This window comes from Mobula hypostoma, chromosome 10 (genome assembly GCF_963921235.1).
Source record: "Mobula hypostoma chromosome 10, sMobHyp1.1, whole genome shotgun sequence".
In the NCBI taxonomy this organism is placed as follows: domain Eukaryota; kingdom Metazoa; phylum Chordata; class Chondrichthyes; order Myliobatiformes; family Myliobatidae; genus Mobula; species Mobula hypostoma.
In genome coordinates, this window is record NC_086106.1 from 121,644,950 (window position 1) to 121,665,605 (window position 20,656).

The 20,656-nt window shown below is 41.5% G+C and overlaps 1 protein-coding gene across 2 annotated transcripts in view; it reads right to left on the reverse strand.

The window, feature by feature from the left end:
- The window catches only part of il1rapl2 (interleukin 1 receptor accessory protein-like 2), a 1,302,096-nt gene that overhangs the window by 673,694 nt on the left and 607,746 nt on the right, over positions 1-20,656 (reverse strand). For both annotated transcript variants that reach the window (XM_063061139.1, XM_063061140.1), the window contains exon 3: positions 6,856-7,135. In XM_063061139.1, the coding sequence (XP_062917209.1) occupies positions 6,856-7,135 (280 nt within the window). The remainder of the gene's footprint in view (positions 1-6,855; positions 7,136-20,656) is intronic.

Sequence of the window (20,656 nt, forward strand, 5' to 3'; positions counted from 1 at the left end):
GATCAAAGTTACTGCAGTACGAAAGCTCAAAGTAAATTTATTATCAAAGTATATATATGTCATCTCATTAAATTTCTTGCTGGCATTCACAGCAAATACAAACAAACACAATAGAAATAATGAAAGAATATCCTTAACAAGACAGACAAACAACCAATGTGCAAAAGACAACAAGCAGTGAGAATTCAGAACTATGCAAAAGTCTTGGGTACATGTACCGTATACAGCTGGAGAGCGTCAGACTTTTGCACAGTAGGGCTGCCACAAAATCTAATGAAATATGCCATCTAAGCATATTCAAACATACTGAAGTGTTCACATTAAGCGGTCAACAAAAAGAAATCTTTCCACCAGCCTATCCCCTGCTCTAAGCAGACTAAAACTGACCCAAGACAAAGCATGAATATGTAACCATACTCTTCATTTCTACTTTGCCCCAACCCACATGACAAATTACCCATAGTAAACATGCAGCACCAAATACAACACAGACAGACAGAAAGAAATACTTGGCTCCTACGAATACTTCAGCCTGCTAATATAAAGTTCTCTTTCAATAACAGAGAATATTTGAGATGCCAACTGCTTAAGAAGTTTGTTAAGAGACTTAAACTCTTTACCACCACAGAGCACATCTACATGGAGCACTGTAAAAGGAAAGCATCATCAAGGACTTACAACATCCAGGCTATGATCTCTTCTTGGTTGTGTTATCAGTAAGGAGGTACAGGAGCCACTGGACCCACACCAGCAGGTTCAGGAAGAGTTGATATCTGTCAGCTATCAGGCTCTAGCACCAGAGGGGATAACTTTACTCAATTTCACTTACCCCAACACTGAACCTTTTTCACAAACCATGGACTTCATTTCAAGAGCTCTTCATCTCATGTTCTCGATATTTATTGCTTATTTATTCATTATTATTATTCTTTTTCTTTTTTATACAGTACTGTGCAAAAGTTGTAGTTATATATATAGTGCCTATGACTTTTACACAGTACTCTGTTTGTCAACGTGGAGTGAAGGGTGAGTTTGTAAATCTGGCAGGAGGAAAAGGTGTTGGGAGTTCTGAGAGTATTCACCACGAGAGTGGTTTGGGACAGGTGACAGAGAAGGAATGCCAGGGATGGGGGTGGGTGGGGAGTGAAGTGGGTGCAGACATACCCAGCCTTTAGTCACCAGGCAAGGTCATTTGACTCCAAACAGTTGGTTTATTGATCATTACAAAATGTCTCTCTGGTGCTTCCCAGTCCCTTCCCTCTCCCCCTCACCCCTTCTCCCTTTCCCTTTTCCCAATCATGATTCTCCTTCCCACTCTCAGTCCACAATAGAGTCTGATATCAGAATCCGGTTTATTATCACTCACATTTGTCATGAAACTTGTCGTCTTTTTGTGGCAACAGTACAGTGCAATATATAGATATATAATTAAGACTTTAAATAGTACTATATGTAAGTATAACACCCTACAAAGGATTACATTTTACATTCATCAACATGCACAAAGCACTGGAGAAATACAGCAAATCAGGGAGAAGATAAAAAAACATCTGGAACCATATACCACCAGTATCAAGTAACTTTTTAATCCTACTTTGATAAAACTCTTCAATTCTCCTCTGGTATGATAAGATAGACTTCTGGCCTCACAGTTTACTTTGTTACGATCTTACACTTTATCATTTACCTGCACAGCACTCTTTCGGTAGCTTTTGCACTTTATTCTGAATCATTATTGTTGTACCTTATTCTAGCTCTGTGCTCTGTGTAATGATTTAATCTGCATGAACAGTATACAAGACAAGCTTTTCACTGTGTTGTGGTAAATGTGACAATAATAAACCAATTCCATTACCAATAATCCAGCATGCTCAGGGTTTTGAACTAACAAGAGTGTCACTGTATATTGCAGATTTGCCAGACTATTTAGTGTTGTTCATATTATCATTCCAACGCACATTTAATTCACTTTTTTAGGTGTTACACAATAGAATAATAAATGACCCTATGAAATTGGTAAGTTTCAAGGGAGTGCAAGGATAGAAGCAGGTAAGCTTAAGAGCAGTACGGGGACAGGGGTCCCTGGTGAGCAGAAGAGGATAGTGGAAATTAGGGTTCAGTGAGTCAGAAGGGAAATGGGACCCCAGTGAATCAATAAGGAACAAGACAACTTATCCAAGATGTCCACCATCCAGGCCATGCTCTCTTCTCACTGCTACCATTGGGAAAGAGGTACAGGAGCCTTAGTTCCCACACTACCACCTTTAGGCTCCTGAACCAGCGTGGATAACATCACTCACCTCAACTCTGAACTAATTCCAAAGCCTATGAATTTACTTCCAATGACTCTACAAATCACGTTCTCAATATAATTTATTATATTTTTCTCAGCTCAAGCTGATAAAACCTGAGGCACAGGCATAGCCAAGCACACTTATTTCTCATTTGCTAGGAACTTTCAGAGTATTCTAGAGATGTTTAGTATTGTGGCTTTCTGAATATTTACATATATATTGCTGTGTAGGCCTGGCCTTCACGTGTGGCATAGTTCTTATGCCTGGTGGAGCTGTTCTCACTGACAGGAGAAGAGGCAAAGGCGGGCCACTGGCGCTTTAAAACCAGTTGCTTCGGGCAGATGGGGCTCATTAACCATGGATGATCGTTCCTTCAGACCTGTCATCAGCATGGAGAGGGGGTCCCACTGCATGGGCAACAGACGGATCTCCGTATCAACTCTGCCCTGGCTTGCGCCCAGGAGTACCAGAGGCACAGTACCCATGGTCAACCATGACCGACGGAGGACACACACACCCACCCCCCAAAATTATTTAATGTTTTTGTGTAGTGACTTTGGGATGATATCAGTTATACATATTACTATTGGGACAATGTGTACCCTTTTCATGTACCAAAGTCTTTCAATTTCTTCTCCTAATTCATCATATTTTTGGTGTTTTTTTTTACTTATTGATTTCTGTAACTTATCTGTATTCAGAATAGCTATAACTATTAAGTAAGTTGTTCTTGCTTCTTTATCCCGTATTATTATATCCAGGTGGTTATTATGAATTGTCCTATCTATAACAACAGATTAGTCATAACATAATTTGTGGATTTTTGACTCTAAAACTGGACCAGGCTTACATTTATAGTAACGAATGGTTTCTTGTATGAGTTTGTATTTTAAAGCATGATTTTGGTGAATGATTGCCGCTTGATTGTGCCTGTGTAAGTAATCGGATTGAATTAAACTGCTGCAGGATCCTGAAATGTGTTCAATCGTTTGTTTTCTCTTGGCATTTTGTACATTTATCGTCTTGAATTTGTTGGTCTTTTATTATGGAGGAGAAGATGGCGACGTGACACATCGGGCGCGGCCTCTCCGGTGAATGATATTTGTATTTGTCAAGTAGGGTACCGTGCACAATCCTGATTTGATGGAGACAGACATGAGAAGCATGGAGGAACATCTGGAGAAACTTCTGAAATGCCCGCTTCGCTGTCGCTGCTACTGTGCGATCGAGAATCTCCGGAGGGGAAGGCCCCGAATCCTCGGCTTTGCCTGGTACTTGGCGGCCGGGGCCGGGGTCGAAGCGCTCGGCAGAGATGGTGCTTGGTGCTCAGTGTTGGATGCTCCAAGTTTTCAGACAGACTCAAGAGTCGGCTGTGGTCGGGTGCTTCCAAGGTGCTGCATCGGCAAGTTTGCGGCGCTGGAAGTTCATGGCAGGGAGAGTTTTCTTCCTTCCACCATCTGCATGAGATGATGGGGCTTTCGAGACTTTGAGACTTCTTTTTTACCGTGCCCATGGTCTGTTCTTTATCAAATTATGGTATTACTTTGCACTGTTGTAACGATATGTTATAATTATGTGGTTTTTGTCAGTTTTTTAGTCTTGGTCTGTCTTGTGTTTCTGTGATATCATACTGGAGGAACATTGTATCATTTCGTAATGCATGCATTACTAAATGACAATAAACGAGGACTGCGTGTCCTCATAATCTAATCTAATAATGTCATGTACTTTTGATAATTTCTTTTGTTAACCACCTGGTCCTTTATTGCCAGAAGGAGACCTTCTGTTTCTGGGAAGATATCTCCAACACTGAGCTAGATATTCAATGCTTCCTTATCAACATCTAGTCTTCTCAAATCAAGGGGATATCTTCCATGGAGGATCATGCTCTTCCATTGGTTATCTTTTTCTTCAAATGCGACAATTTCCTTTGGTTACTTTTCCTTCTGTTGTGATTTTTTATTTCATTTTTCTGGGTTATGCTTTCATTTAAGTTTATGGTGTGTACTTCTTATCAGAATTGCATGTGCTTGCATGGAGTGCTGAATCCTGTTTTCGTTGATGAAATTACATCCTTAGAAATTTATCTGACTGTTGTGTACATTTTTAATGTCCGTTGTTTGTCTTCCCCCTTCTGTTCTTGGTAGACTTAATTTAAGTGCATTTAAGTGCACATTGTTTTCTGAAAATTGTCATTTCAATTTTTATTTGTCTTTCTAAAGTTTCCAGATTGGTTTCAGACCAAGATATTATGTCAAAAGAATACGTTAATATGGATATAAAGAGTTTTTTGCCTTTGTTATATTTTTACCATTGAGTTCTGTTTGGCAGATACTCTTAAGCCTTGAAGTAAATTCTGTCAAAAGTTTTTCCCTTATCACACTCTCAATCTATTTTATTTGCTTGTTGATATCCCAGATACTCATCTGTTTAATAATCAACCATCAGTTGTATTGTATCCTGCTGCTCTGTTTTGTATTCTGTTAGTTCTATTGCACCTCTATGTTTAATATTCTACACTTACTCAGACCAAAGTTCATGTTTATATCTTTCAAAAATAGTTCTACTATTTGAATTATTTGTTTTAGCTTTACTGATGAAGGAGCTTATAATTTCAAATCATTCATGGAAAGGTGTGTCAAGGTGTAATTCATTTCATTTTACCCAATTTGCATCCAATTCAGTCCATTAGAGAGCAGGTTTAAAGATGGACAGAACCATAGTTGAGTTAGAGAGTTGCCTTGAAAAATACCTCTGTTTATTTTGATAAAGGTGGTTGTTCTTTTTTTGTTGTTAATAGGTAGGATGATCATAGTCCACCAATGCTTCATCTATCAGATGTTGTAGGGATTTCACAAGTATTGGGTGTAGTTTATATATATTAAGAGCTTCTAATAACCCTAAGTATACCAACATGAAAGATTCCTGCCTTTCTGCCAGGGCTTGATTTAGAATTATGGAATCTATTATTGGTTGTTTGGTACATCCTTTCATACCCTTACAGATTCTTTCTGCTCTTCTGTAAGCACATTGTGGTTATCTAAGTGAGTGGTGATGAGTTGTGAGATGCATGATGCTACAATTTTATATATAGTTTGTAAATAAGTAATAGGATGATATTTTGATGGATCACTTGTGATTTCCCTTAATGTACTTTGATAATAGATTTACTCTGAGTTTTGAAATTTGAACTAGGATGCCTGTGTGTCAGAAAGGAACTGTGTCCCCAGTGAACCAGTAAGCAATAAGGTAATTGGAAACCCACAGAGTCTGAAGGGAACCCCAGTGAATCAAAAAGTAATAAAGAAACTGGTGAGTAAGACTGGGAACCCAGTGAGGCAGAGGGAACAAAGAAACTGAGAGGTCAGTGAGTCAGAGGAAAGTCAGTAAGCATCACCTGGTGAGCCAGTACTAAATCAGTGGGATTTCTGAATAGTTTCCTCTCTGTAGTTGAATATAATTAATTCTACACATTCTTACAAGGACCCAGCTTTACCTTCGTGTCGAGTTACTGCATATCATTTCAAGTAGTCCTTCCACTGAAGAACTGGATTTCAGACACCATCCGTGACATGCCCACTTCTCATTTCTACAATTGGGGAGGAGGTGCAGGGCCCTGAAGACCCACACTCTACAATTCAGGAACAACTTCTTTCCCACCATCAGATTTTTGATCAGTCCATGAATCTACATATGAACATTACCTTGTTATGTCTTTTATGGCACTTTTTGTTTCAGTTTGTAATTCATAATTATTGTATACATTTGCACTGTCTTGCTGCCACAAAATTTTATGTCATATGCTCTCAGTGGCCACTATATTGTACACCTGTTCATTAATGCAAATATCTGCGCAGTAAATCACGTGGCAGCACTTCAATGCATAAAAGCTATGGTCAAAAGCTTCAGTTGTTTTTAAGAGCAAACATTAGACTAGGAAAGAAGTGTGATCTAAGTGATTTTGACTGTAGAAAGATTGTTGGTGCCAGACAGGGTGGTTTGAGTATGTCAGAGGCTGCCAATCCCCTGGCCTTTTCATGCACAACAGTCTCTAAGAGTTTACAGAGAATGGTATGAAAAACAAAAATATCCATTGAGTGGCAGCTCTGTGGGTGAAAGTGCCTTGGAGAGGAGAATGGCCAAACTGTTTCAATCTGACACGAAGGTGACAATAACTCAAATAGCCTCTCTTAACGACAGTGGTGTGCAGAAAAGCTTCTCTGAATGCACAATATGTCGACCTTCGAAGTGGATGAACTACAGCAATAGAAGACTACGAACACACACTTCGTAACCAGATTATTAGGTGCAGAAGATAACCAATAAAGTGGCCACTGAGTGTATCATAATTGTATGTTTTTGCATCGTACTGCTGCCACAAACTAAACAAAACGTTTCATATGACTTGGATAATAATTCTGATTCTGATTTAAGTCTACTCTTTACTAGTAGGGACATCTTCAAAGAAAATCACTGGATAGATCAGTGAAAGATTCTTAATATCTTCAACAAAGTATTTGTATTTATAGGCTACAAGCATGTTTCACCAAAGTCTTCTTACCTTAATACACATGTGTAAAATCCATTGTCCTGTAATTCCACCGAATGGAACCAAATTGAATCTTCCTCTTTGCTCATTCTACGCCCAGAAAATATAATAGGTTCTTCCGAATCTCCTTGCCCGTTATTTTTGTACCACATGAGGCTGAGTCCAGAATTCTGTGCCATGCTGTAGTTAGTCCTGATGTATCCATAGAACAGTGCACATTTCACACGTACAGGCTCACCTGCCAACACCATGTATTTTTTGAGATCCACAGACCAATCGATGCAAACGTCAACTGTCATGAAAGCATAAAGATTAAAAATAATGTGTTAGTCAATTGCTTTTTTTTTTATGACTGCCTGTGCCACAGGCTACTCAATCAGAAAATATTTCTTCTTATAAAATGTAGAATTTAATCAAACTGCCTTTTTTCACTTTGTGGAATATAGATAACTTAAAGAATTGCACTGGGAGTATCATGTACAGATTGATCATCCTGTTATCAGAAGGACATTATTAAACTAGAAAGAGTTCAGAAGATTTACAAGGATGCTACCAAAACTCAAGGGGCTGAGTTTCAGGCGGAGATGGTGGGCAAATTATTTCTCAAAGTGTAGGAGATTGAGGAATGAATATATTGAGGTGTATAAAATCATGAAGAGCATTGATAGCATTTTCCTCAGGGAATGGAATGGAAAACTAGAGGAGATGGTCCTAAGATGAGAGGGAAAAGATTTAAAAGGGTATATGAGGGGCAACTTCTTCAGGCAGAGAATGATGTGAATATGGAACGAGCTGCCAGTGGAAGCAGTTGACGCAGGTACAAAAACATCATTGAATGTGTACATGGATAGGAGAGTTTTAGAGGGATATGGTTCAAAATAGGGGCATAAGGGCAAATAGGACTGGCTGAAGTGGGCATAATGATCAGTAGGGACAAGTTGGGACAACGGGCCTGTTTCCCTGTTGTATTACTCTATGACTCTGAAACTTGGAAGAATCACTTGCATTTACACAGTGTCTCCTGCATCCTTTTCTAGAAATGTTCAAGAAATTTACAACCAATGAAGTAAGGTAGACCCATCGAGTCACAGAGCACTACAGCACAGAAACAGGCCTCTTGGCTCATCCTGTCCATATTGCACTGTTATTTTGCCATTCCATTGTCCCGCACTTGGACACCAGTGATAAGATACTTTTTTAAGAATTCTGACTGATGATCCGGGCTCTTTTATTTTTTTAAGAGAGGAAGTAAAATTCCTCTTTGGAAAATTGCATCTCATATAGTGCAAAACTCCTATATAATGGAATGTCAACCTCAAGGTCTGTTCTGGAGTTTCTGCGGATGGTCTTGTATCCCGAGCTGTGAGCTTGGCCCACTGGGGTGACATGGCAGTGTAGCAGTTACTGGTTAGTGTGACACTTTATAGTGCCAGAGATCGCGATTGAGGTTCAATACCCACCACCCCATGTAAGGAGTCTGTACATTCACCCTCTGACCACCAACGTTTCCTCCGAGTACCCCTGGTTTCCTTCCACATTGCAAAGACACTTGGCTTAGAGTCAGTAAAATGTGGGCATCCTATGTTGGTGCCAGAAGCATGGCGACAATTGCACATTGCTCCTAGTACTGTATATGCTTGAATTGTGTTGGTCATTGCATTTCACTATCTTTCAAAGTTTTGATGTACATGTAACAAATAAAATGAATCCTCTAATCTTCTTGACTTATTGCCTCCATCACCAGCAAATGGAGACACAAGAAATTCCAGATATTGAAAATCTTGAGCAATATTGGTTTTTTTTGTAGGAGCTCTGGTGTCATCCCACAGTTCAAAGATGTACCGGTTGGAAGGTTAATTGGTTGTTGTAAATTACCTTGTGATTATGCTAGGGTTAATTCGGGGATTGCTGTGAGGTGCAGCTCGAATGGCCAAAAGGGCCAATTCTATGTTGTATCTCAATAAGTATTTCCCTCTGTGGAGGGAACTGGACAATTGATGTTTCAGTCCATTTCTCTCCATGTCCAGCCTGCCTGATCCATTGAGTTCCTCCAGGGCTTTTGTGTGTTGCTGCAGATTTCCAGTATCTGGATTCACTTGCATCTCCATCACACAGCGAATTCATGAGAGAAATATGCTGGAGTATTGACTGTCTATTTCATTCTCCAGGTACCGCCTAACCTGCTGAGCTCTTGCAGCACCTTGTTGTGTTGCTGCAGGTTCACAGCATGGTACGCAAAGGAGCCAAAAGCAAAGTGAAAGTCTCATGCAGCAAAATGTGATAATTTTGAGGAAATGCTTGGTGAGGCAGTGGAACTAGAGTGGACAGTAACTTTCCAAACAACAAAAGGGGACCAACCGCACAGGCAGAGGGTTGGTGGGTTGGGGAATTGGATAAAATGCCACAAAATAAGCTTGCTAGCCTGCAGCATACAATGGGGCAATTCACCCTTGGCCTCAATGAGCAACCAGCAGGGAATGGGTAAGCATTTCCAAGTTTCTGAGTGTCAACATCTCTGAAAATATATCCTGGGCCCAACGTATTGATGCAATTACTATGAAGGCACAACAATGGCTATATTTCTTTGGGAGTTTTAGGAGATTTAGCATGTTACTAAAGACTCTTGCAAAGATGTACTGTGGAGGGTACTCTCACTGGTTGCATCACTATCTAGTATGACGAGACCACTGCACAGGATCAGAAAAAAGCTGCAAAAGGTAGTAAACTCATCCAGATCCATCATGGGCACTGACCTTCCTGGAATGTGTGTGTGATGCCTGGGGTAAGATTTCTACTGCTATGCTATGAGGTATTTTTAATTTAGCAGTTTTCTGTAAAAGCAGTGTGTCCTGCAAGTAAGAATGTTTTGGATTCGGATAAGGATAAAGAGTCATGTTGTCCAACTTAGGAATGTGGTATCAGCCAATCAGGATGATCTTGGTACGTGTCGTAACTTTCTGTCCGAGTAGAAAATTGGAGTGTGCTGGGTGAGAGCAGATTTCTGCAGGACAGCAGTCTGGTTTGGGGTCTTTTTGGTGGGACTGCGGAGCAGGGCACAAGGGAAGATGCCACAGAATGCCATTGGAAGGAGAATCCCCATCTTAAGAAGAGCTTTGTGCAGATGAATGGCTCCAAGAAGGAAGAGCCAACACTTCTGAGAGAGCCAGTTCATTCAAGACTGTGGTCTTTGAGGGAATTTCAGGCTGTGATGTGGTGAAAGCATGCAGACGGTGGATTCTGCACATGAGCAAAGCAATAGACCTCTGACTACTCCAGGAATGAGCTCTAACGTTTATGTGCACATTGCACTGGTTTAACTCTATGGACTCTTTTATTTTTCTTTTCTTTTTTTCTGTAACTGTAAATTTAGTAAATATATATATATTTTAATTTTATGCTGGTATACGATCTGTTAATTTTCTGGCAAATGATTACTTTGCATGCAGCAGTATTTACAGAGCATTTGCTACAATCTAATTGTAACATATAGTGTTTTTTATATATTGCACTGTACTGCAGCCACAAAGCAACAATTTAATGGCATCTGCCAGTGATAATAAACCTGATTCTGATTCAATTATTGAACAATTTAGAGAGCAGTCTGTGAGAGGCTGACAAAATAACTCAACAAATATTGTGAAAATCAGGTGTGTTCCTCTCACAACCATTTTATCAATAAAGAAGATCTTTGCCCCGCAGCAAGTAAAATGAAGTTATCGACAAGCATTTTAGTTAACCAAATCCTCTTCACCATTAGATTATTTCCTCCCCAAACTTCATGTGTCTGAGAAGTCAGAGCAGAGGCCAAATGGTGGCTATATAGATGTGCAGGAAGAATCTGCACTCTGTCAAACAAATCATAGGGTCTGTCAAGGAAAGAGGATATCAGGGCTTTATAGGGAGGAGCAGACAAGATTCACAGGATTGCAAAATCCTCAGTTGCTGCACTAACATCTTCCCATTATTTATTGGATTTGGGTTTGCACATTTTACAGTAGTATGTAATGAATTCTTCAGGCCTGTGCATTGGGCTCCAAATTTTTTTAGAGCACCTGAATTGGTTAATTGTTGTTTAACGACAATCACTAATCATTTAAGAGTTCCCTGTGTTTGTCTTGAGAGACTCGCTCTTTGTAATGCAGTCTCCTGGTGCTTTCTCCCTCAGCTTGTTATTTTGATAGGCTCAGGGATTCTGTGTTACTTGTGTTATTTAAGCAGATGCCCGATTAGCGCTAATTGCGGGGTCCTAGTTTTGACAATGCTGCTCGCGGTATTGCTCGGCTGAACCATTGATGTTCTTTTGGAATTATTCTGAATAAACTCTCATCGCCATTTCTACATTAGAGTCTGTCATTCCTCTGCACTTGGGGTCTAATTTCACCAGTACGCTTCGTGATACCGCGGAGGTTTAGGGGACAGTCAGGAGTGCTGTTCAAGTTTGGATATAGAAGAGCTACTAATGAGGGAGCGCTTTCAGTAGCAAGGAACATCTTAACGTGAGCACAAGGTTATTGGCAGAAGCGACAGGGTAAGGTGAAAGACTTTATTATGTTGACGTAGCAGGCACATCGAGAAAGGACAGCATCAAGGACATCTTCAAAAGGCAATGCCTCAAAATGGCGACGTCCATCATTAAGGATCCCCATCACTCAGGACGTGCTCTCTTCACATTGCTACCAAAGAGGAGAAGTAAGGAGTCTGAAGACCCACATCCAACATTTTAGGAACTGCTTCGTCCTCTCCACCGACAGATTTCTGAACAGACAACGAGCTCAAGAACACTGCCGTACTATTTTGCTCTCTTCGTGCTCTACTTATTTTTTATTTATGTTTCTCATTGTAATTAATAGTAATTTTTATGTATTGCACTGTACTACTGTGGCAAAATAACACATTTAACGACATGCCAGTGGTAAAAAAACTGATTCAGATTCTGTATTTTTAAAATTAAACAAATGAACCTCATATTTATACTGTATGCCTCATGCAATAAAACTAATGACAACATAAATTAATTTAAAAAAAACTTGTCCACTTGTCCTGGTGTTTGGATTTGCATGGAGAAATCCAGTTCTTGAATCCACTTTACTTATTCATTTAGTTCTATTTCCTCAACTCATTCAAAGTTTTGTGTATTAACTTTCATCTCCATGTGTCATCCCCTTGAAGATTTCCTTCATTTGTAATGTGCTGTGTTGCATGACATGGACGATCATGGCCTTTCATGATTATTCTCAGCAAATTTTTCCACAGAAGTGAGTTGCCATAGCCTTCTTCTGGGCAGTGTCTTTACAAGAGGTGTGACCCCAAACATTATCAATAATCTTCAGAGGCTGTCTGCCTGGCGTCAGTGGCCGCATAACCAGAACTTGTGATACGCACCGGCTGTTCATATGACCATCTGCCACCTGCTCCCTTGGTTTCACGTGACCCTGATCAGGGGGCTAAGCGGGTGCTATGACTTGCCCAATAGTGACCTACAGGCTAGCGGAGGGAAGGCACGCCTTACACCTCCTTTGATAGAGACATATATCCACCCCACCACCTGATCTTGAAGGCTACAAAATCATTTATGTTAGTTGACTTGTATTTTTGAGTTCTGTGCCACCTGTCAACTTAATATCCTTCAAATAGAAGTTAGGTCAGGATGAGGAAAGGGACAGTACTGACTCCTCAGGAATCCCGCTGTTCATCTTTATCTTGAAGTGAGTTCAAGGATAGAAACCAGGAAGAACTGGCCTGTCTGTATCCACCTTCCGAGAGGTAATGTTGCAGTTATATAGGATCCTGGTCAGACCTCACTTGGAGTACTGTATTCCATTCTGGTCACCTCACTATGGTAACCATAGAAAGGGTGCAGAGGAGATTTACAAGGATGTTGCTTGGATTGGGGAGCATGTCTTCTGAGAATAGGTTGGGTGAACTCGGCTTTTTCTCCTTGGAGCGATGGAGGATGAGAGGAAGCCTGATAGAGGGGTACAAGATAATGAGAGGCATTGATCGTGTGGATAGTCAGAGGCTTTTTCCCAGGGCTGAAATGGCTAGCACGAGAGGGCATATTTTTAAGGTACTTGGAAGTAGGTACAGAGGAGATGTCAGGGGTAAGTTTTTTACGCAGAGAGTGGTGAGTGCGTGGAATGGGCTGCCAGCGGCAGTGGTGCAGGCAGAAACCATAGGCTCTTTTAAGGGAGTCCTGGATAGATACATGGAGCTTAGTAAAATAGAGGGCTATGGATAATCCTAGGTAGTTCTGAGGTAAGGACATGATCAGCACAGCTTTGTGGGCCGAAGGGCCTGTATTGCGCTGTAGGTTTTCTATGTTTCTGTAAACGTGTAACAGTACAGCACAGGATCAGGCCCTTTGATCCACGGTTTCTATGTTGAGCACTGAACCAAGATAAACCCAGCTCCTGCATACAAATGATCAGTATCCATCCATTTCCCGTCTATCTAATGTTCCCTTAGATGTCACTATTGCATCTGCTTCCATCACTGCTATGGCCATCCTTTCTAAGCATCTCTTTCTGTATTAAAAAAATTAGTCTACAACCTAATAAATTAACAGTGCTTTTTGGAATAATTCCTCAAAACACTCATGGTATTTCTGAATCTGACCAACATGTTATTGCATTTGTTACATTGATAGCTTGGAGGGCCATTTTGTTGAAGTGGAAGGATACGTCAGCTCCCACTTTGTCACAATGGTTCCCTCAAGTGATGCTATGTCTTAGTTTGGAGAAAATTAGAAGTCGAACCTTTGAACCTTTATTTGATTTTGAGAAGAGATGGGGCTCATTTGCTCGTTATTATCATTTGAGCTAATTGATAGATTTTTCCCACGATCTAATTGTAATTTTTTTGGTATATTTTCTTTTCTTGCTGGCGGTTTGATGTTTATTTTTAGAAGCTTTTTGTATGACACATGGCTGTACACCTAATGGGTACATTTTTTTTTCTCACTTTTTCTGCTTAGTAGGTTTTTTTTTCAATCTTTAAGATAATGTCTTTTTTGAGATATTGTAAGTGTTGTTACTTCAATGTACTCGTGTTATTTCTTTTGTATAATATAACAATAAAAAGATTTGAAAAGAAAAACTTGCTCTGCACTACTCTTTAAACCAGCGGTTCCCAAACTGGGGTCCATGGCATAAAAAAGGTTGTGAACTCCTGCTTAAAAACTCCCTCCCCACCTTAAAGCTATTTCCTCTTGTGAGAAACACTTTTACCCTGGAAGAAGGATTCTGGCTGTCCACCCTGTCTCATAATTCCATCACGTCTCCTCTCAGCCTCCATTGCACCACAGAAAACAACCCAAGTTGATTCAGCTGCTACTCATAACTAATAACCTGTATTCTAAGCAACATTCTGGGAAAAGTCTGGTGAGTCCTCACCAAAGTTACCACATCCTTGCTCAATGAGGCAACCCGAACTGCAACCTCACTTATGTTTTATTCATCTTTAAATCTAAAATCGATAGCCATGCTACCAGACTATATCATAGTTTATATACGTATAAACATCCAGGTTTTAATATGAAACATATTGCAACAGCGAGGTTATTATAGTGAATTTATTTAGAAATTGTTTAAAATAATCAATTATATCATAAAGGAGGTTCAAGGAGAACATCACAATTAAGAGAAAATCTGCAGAGGCTGGAAATCCAAGAAACACGCACAAAATGCTGGAGGAACCAGGTGGCATCTATAGAAAGCGGTTCAGTCGAAGTTTCGGGTGTCAGTACTTCCAGCATTTTGACGTGGGTTGTTTCAAAGAGTACTATGTTGTAAAGCCAGTGAAGAGAGAAAAGGGCGGACAATTCATAATAAGTGAGTCTATCTTAAAACGCAAAGTAAGACTGAAAATCAAAGATCAGCTTTATTTATCACATGCACATTGAAACATCAAAACCTACAGAGAAATGCATTTTTTCCATCACTGAACAACACAGTGTAAAGATTGTGCTGGAGGCAGCCTGCAAGGTGTTACCATGCTTCCAGCACCAATGTAGCGTGCCCCACACTTATGAACTTTAAGCGTACATCTTTGGAATGTGCGAGGAAACCAGAGAACATTTTTTTAAAAAACCCATGCGGTCACAGGGAGAACAGACAAACTTCTTATGATCGTGACTGGGGCTCAATTCCCGCCACTGTTTGTAAGGAGTTTGTGCGTTCTCCCTGTGACTGCAAGTTCCCTCTGAGTGCTCTGGTTTCCTCCCACATTCCAAAGATGTACAGGTTTGGGTTAGTAAGTTGCAGTCTTGCTATGTTAGTGCCTGAGGCATGGTGATAGTTGTGGGCTGCCCCCAGAACATCCTCATTGACACAAATGACACATTTCGCTATATGCTTTGATGTCTCTGCAAGACCAAAAGACATAGAAGCAGAATTAAAGCATTCAGCCTTTGAGACTGCAATGCCATTCCATAATGGCTTATTTATTATCCCTGTCAACCCCTTTCTCCTGCCTTCTCCCTATAAATTTTGACAGCCTTACTAATCAAGAACCTATCAACCTCTGATTTAAATCCTGTTCTGGCTTCTAGAGGCGCAACCCATTTTATGTGAATATTATTATGCGTAAGCTGTTTTTTGTATCACTTCCTGCGCTGATAGTTTTTATTCTGATTTGAAGCATATATAGATACATTTTAAAGAAAGTATTATGTTTAAATTTATATTTGTGCCACACGTTATAGATATGGAATGTAGTGTACATGTACTATCTTGTTTAACACCTGTTATGAGAATAATCAAAAGTATTCAGGTGATGACTATATTGAATTTAATGCAAGTTTTACTTAACTCTGCAGCTTCGCAAGAAAAGTCTCTTTAAAAACCCTGAAAGAGAGCTTCCAACTTGGGTGATTTTTTGAGGAGTTGTTTAGATCGCTAAATAGCTGTGTCCACGCGCACAATGAGGGTATTGGAAATATACCCAATGACTTAGCCTCACAGCTGTCTGTGGTAATGTTCTGATGTACATGTAACAAATAAAACTAATCTTCTTTGATTCAGTCCAATAACATTGCTCTGCGCAACTCCTCCATCACTGATATCTATCAAAGGCAGGGTAAATTAACAGCCATTCTTCAAAAGGCTTATGAGAAAATATTCACATTAATTGCTATTATGACACCTCCTTTTTATAGTCTCAAACTGAAACTGAATCTTGAATATCTAGCACCTTCATTTAGTTCCAAGTAGGTACTGCAGTGTATTAAATATTTCAGTAATATTTGAGTATTATTGTAAATATATTCTTTGATTAAGCCATCCTTGTTTGTTTACATACTTCCTTACCGGAATGGCACAGTAACATAGTGGTGAGCACAACTCTTTACCGTATCAGCCACCCAGATTCAGTTCCTGCCACTGCCTGAAAGGATTTTTTACGTTCTGCCCGTGACCCTATGGGTTTCCTCCGGGTGTTCCGGTTTGCTCCCACAGTCCAAAGACGAACAGGTTGATAGTCATAGTCATAGTCATAGTCATACTTTATTGATCCCGGGGGAAATTGGTTTTCATTACAGTTGCACCATAAATAATAAATAGTAATAAAACCATAAATAGTTAAATAGTAATATGTAAATTATGCCAGGAAATAAGTCCAGGACCAGCCTATTGGCTCAGGGTGTCTGACCCTCCAAGGGAGGAGTTGTAAAGTTTGACGGCCACAGGCAGGAATGACTTCCTATGACGCTCTGTGTTGCATTTCGGTGGAATGAGTCTCCGGCTGAATGTACTCCTGTGCCCAACCAGTACATTATGTAGTGGATGGGAGACATTGTCCAAGATGGCTTGCAACTTGGACAGCATCCTCTTTTCAGACACCACCGTGAGGGAGTCCAGTTCCATCCCCGCAACATCACTGGCCTTACGGATGAGTTTGTTGATTCTGTTGGTGTCTACTACCCTCAATAGGCTAATTGGTCATTGTCAATTGTCCTATGACAAGGCTAGGGTTAAATTGGGGGTTGTTGGGCTGAGTGGCTCAAAGGGCCAGGAGGACCTATTCCATGTTGTATCTCAACAGCTAAATTATGGGTTATATATAGCATTCTCAGTGGCTACATCACCATCTGGTACTGGAGGGGCAACAGCACTGCAGAGAGTTTGTAAACTTAGTCAGCTTCATCATGGGCACTAGTCTCCATAGTATCAAGGACACTTTCAAGGAGCCACACCTCAAAAAGGCAGCAACCATCATGAACCTGATTCTGATTCTGATATGTACGAGGTACATGAATGGCATACGTCACTGCACACCACGCCATATGTGAGTGCTTCACCAAATTAAAATAAAGCATAACAGGTACAGTCAGCTCTGGCTGTTTACAGTTACAGTGCTTGTTGAAGGCAAAGACATTGTACCTCCAGGGCTTCATTTTCTTAGTTAGGGTGAACAGCATCTTTTGATGAATGAAATGGTCCTCTGAGTAAAATGAAAGATTCCATGGTTATTAACTGTTTGCAAAGTAAGCAATTAGTATGCAATTGAATCATTACCTGCAGCATTAAAATCTGTGAACAAAGATTGATATTTAGAGAATAAAACTGATTAGGACTTGAAAAATCATACCGGGGCATGAACAGTCCAGGAGGACAGACATTGTTAAATGCATGTTGCATGAACCATTTCACAGCAAGTTGTGGTTAGCACTGATTAGGGAGATGTAATATGAACAGAAGTGGCTTAGGAAGATTTGCTACATGCTGTACTGAGTTAATTGGCAACAAGTCAAAAAGAAACTGGCTTAAATCTCAGTAACTTTTGACACTAATCCATTTTTAATGTTGTCAGACTGAGATCCAACTCTACTCAATGTTCCAGAGCACTGAAAATACTTTTTTGATTAGAGAAGCATGGCTCGGTCCAAAGCATGTGATGGGACTTGTCCAGTGGGAGACACAAGAATCTGCAGGTAGAGCAACAAACAATCTGCTAGAGGAACTCTATCAGTCAAGCAGCATCTGTAGGGGGGGAAAGAATTGTCAATATTTCAGGTCAAGGCCCTGGATTAGTCCAAGATGTTCACAGTTCTTTCCCCTCCACAGATGCTGCTCAATCCGAAGAGTTTCTCCAGCAGATTGTTGGTAACTCGTCAAGTAAACTGCAAACAACAGGAATTCTGCAGATGCTGGAAATTCAAGCAACATACATCAAAGTTGCTGGTGAACGCAGCAGGCCAGGCAGCATCTATAGGAAGAGGCGCAGTCGACGTTTCAGGCCGAGACCCTTCGTCAGGACTAACTGAAGGAAGAGTGAGTAAGGGATTTGAAAGCTGGAGGGGGAGGGGGAGATGCAAAATGATAGGAGAAGACAGGAGGGGGAGGGATGGAGCCGAGAGCTGGACAGGTGATAGGCAGAAGGGGATACGAGAGGATCATGGGACAGGAGGTCCGGGAAGAAAGACGGGGGGGGGGTGACCCAGAGGATGGGCAAGAGGTATATTCAGAGGGACAGAGGGAGAAAAAGGAGAGTGAGAGAAAGAATGTGTGCATTAAAAAGAGTAACAGATGGGGTACGAGGGGGAGGTGGGGCCTAGCGGAAGTTAGAGAAGTCAATGTTCATACCATCAGGTTGGAGGCTACCCAGACGGAATATAAGGTGTTGTTCCTCCAACCTGAGTGTGGCTTCATCTTTACAGTAGGGGAGGCCGTGGATAGACATGTCAGAATGGGAATGGGATGTGGAATTAAAATGTGTGGCCACTGGGAGATCCTGCTTTCTCTGGCGGACAGAGCGTAGATGTTCAGCAAAGCGGTCTCCCAGTCTGCGTCGGGTCTCACCAATATATAAAAGGCCACATCGGGAGCACCGGACACAGTATATCACCCCAGTCGACTCACAGGTGAAGTGATGCCTCACCTGGAAGGACTGTTTGGGGCCCTGAATGGTGGTAAGGGAGGAAGTGTAAGGGCATGTGTAGCACTTGTTCCGCTTACACGGATAAGTGCCAGCAGGGAGATCAGTGGGGAGGGATGGGGGGGACGAATGGACAAGGGAGTTGTGTAGGGAGCGATCCCTGCGGAATGCAGAGAGAGGCGGGGAGGGAAAGATATGCTTAGTGGTGGGATCCCGTTGGAGGTGGCGGAAGTTACGGAGAATAATATGTTGGACCCGGAGGCTGGTGGGGTGGTAGGTGAGGACCAGGGGAACCCTATTCCTAGTGGGGTGGTGGGAGGATGGAGTGAGAGCAGATGTACGTGAAATGGGGGAGATGCGTTTAAGAGCAGAGTTGATAGTGGAGGAAGGGAAGCCCCTTTCTTTAAAAAATGAAGACATCTCCCTCGTCCTAGAATGAAAAGCCTCATCCTGAGAGCAGATGCGGCGGAGACGGAGGAATTGCGAGAAGGGGATGGCGTTTTTGCAAGAGACAGGGTGAGAAGAGGAATAGTCCCAGATAGTTGTGAGAGTCAGTAGGCTTATAGTAGACATCAGTGGATAAGCTGTCTCCAGAGACAGAGACAGAAAGATCTAGAAAGGGGAGGGAGGTGTCAGAAATGGACCAGGTAAACTTGAGGGCAGGGTGAAAGTTGGAGGCAAAGTTAATAAAGTCAACGAGTTCTGCATGCGTGCAGGAAGCAGCGCCAATGCAGTCGTCGATGTAGCGAAGGAAAAGTGGGGGACAGATACCAGAATAGGCACGGAACATAGATTGTTCCACAAACCCAACAAAAAGGCAGGCATAGCTAGGACCCATACGGGTGCCCATAGCTACACCTTTAGTTTGGAGGAAATGGGAGGAGCAAAAGGAGAAATTATTAAGAGTAAGGACTAATTCTGCTAGACGGAGCAGAGTGGTGGTAGAGGGGAACTGATTAGGTCTGGAATCCAAAAAGAAGCGTAGAGCTTTGAGACCTTCCTGATGGGGGATGGAAGTATATAGGGACTGGACATCCAAGGTGAAAATAAAGCGGTGGGGGCCAGGGAACTTAAAATCATCGAAAAGTTTAAGAGCGTGAGAAGTGTCACGAACATAGGTCGGAAGGGATTGAACAAGGGGTGATAAAACAGTGTCGAGGTATGCAGAAACGAGTTCGGTGGGGCAGGAGCAAGCTGAGACAATAGGTCGGCCAGGACAGGCAGGTTTGTGGATCTTGGGTAGGAGGTAGAAACGGGAAGTGCGGGGTGTGGGAACTATAAGGTTGGTAGCAGTGGATGGGAGATCCCCTGAGCGGATAAAGTCGTTGATAGTGTGGGAGACAATGGCCTGGTGCTCCTTAGTGGGGTCACGATCGAGGGGTAAATAAGAGGAGGTATCCGCGAGTTGTCGCTGTAGTAAACTGCAAAAGTGTTTTACCTAAACAAATGGGCCAAAGACACACTGAGTGGTCACTTTTTCATTAATCCAAATATCTAATCAGCCAATCACGTGGCAGCAACTCAATGCATAAAAGCATGCAGACACGGTCAAGTAGTTCACTTGTTGTTCAGACCAAACACCAGGATGGGGAAGAAATGTGATCTATGTGACCTTGACTGTGAAATGATCGATGGTGCCCGACGGATTGGTTTAAGTATCTCAGAAACTGCTGATATCCTGAGATTTTAATGCACAACAGTTGACAAAGAATGGTGCCGAAAACAATGGTTGTTAACCCCTGTTTTAGAGCATGCTCCATCATGGCCACAACTCTCCACACCATCAAGGATATCTTCAAAAAGCGATGCCTGCAGAGGGCCACCTCGTCATTAAGGATCCTCACTATCTGGGACATGCCCTCTTTTTGTTACTACCATCAGAGAGGAGGTACAGGAGCCTGAAGACCCACATTCAGTGATTCAACTTTTTCCCCTCCATCAT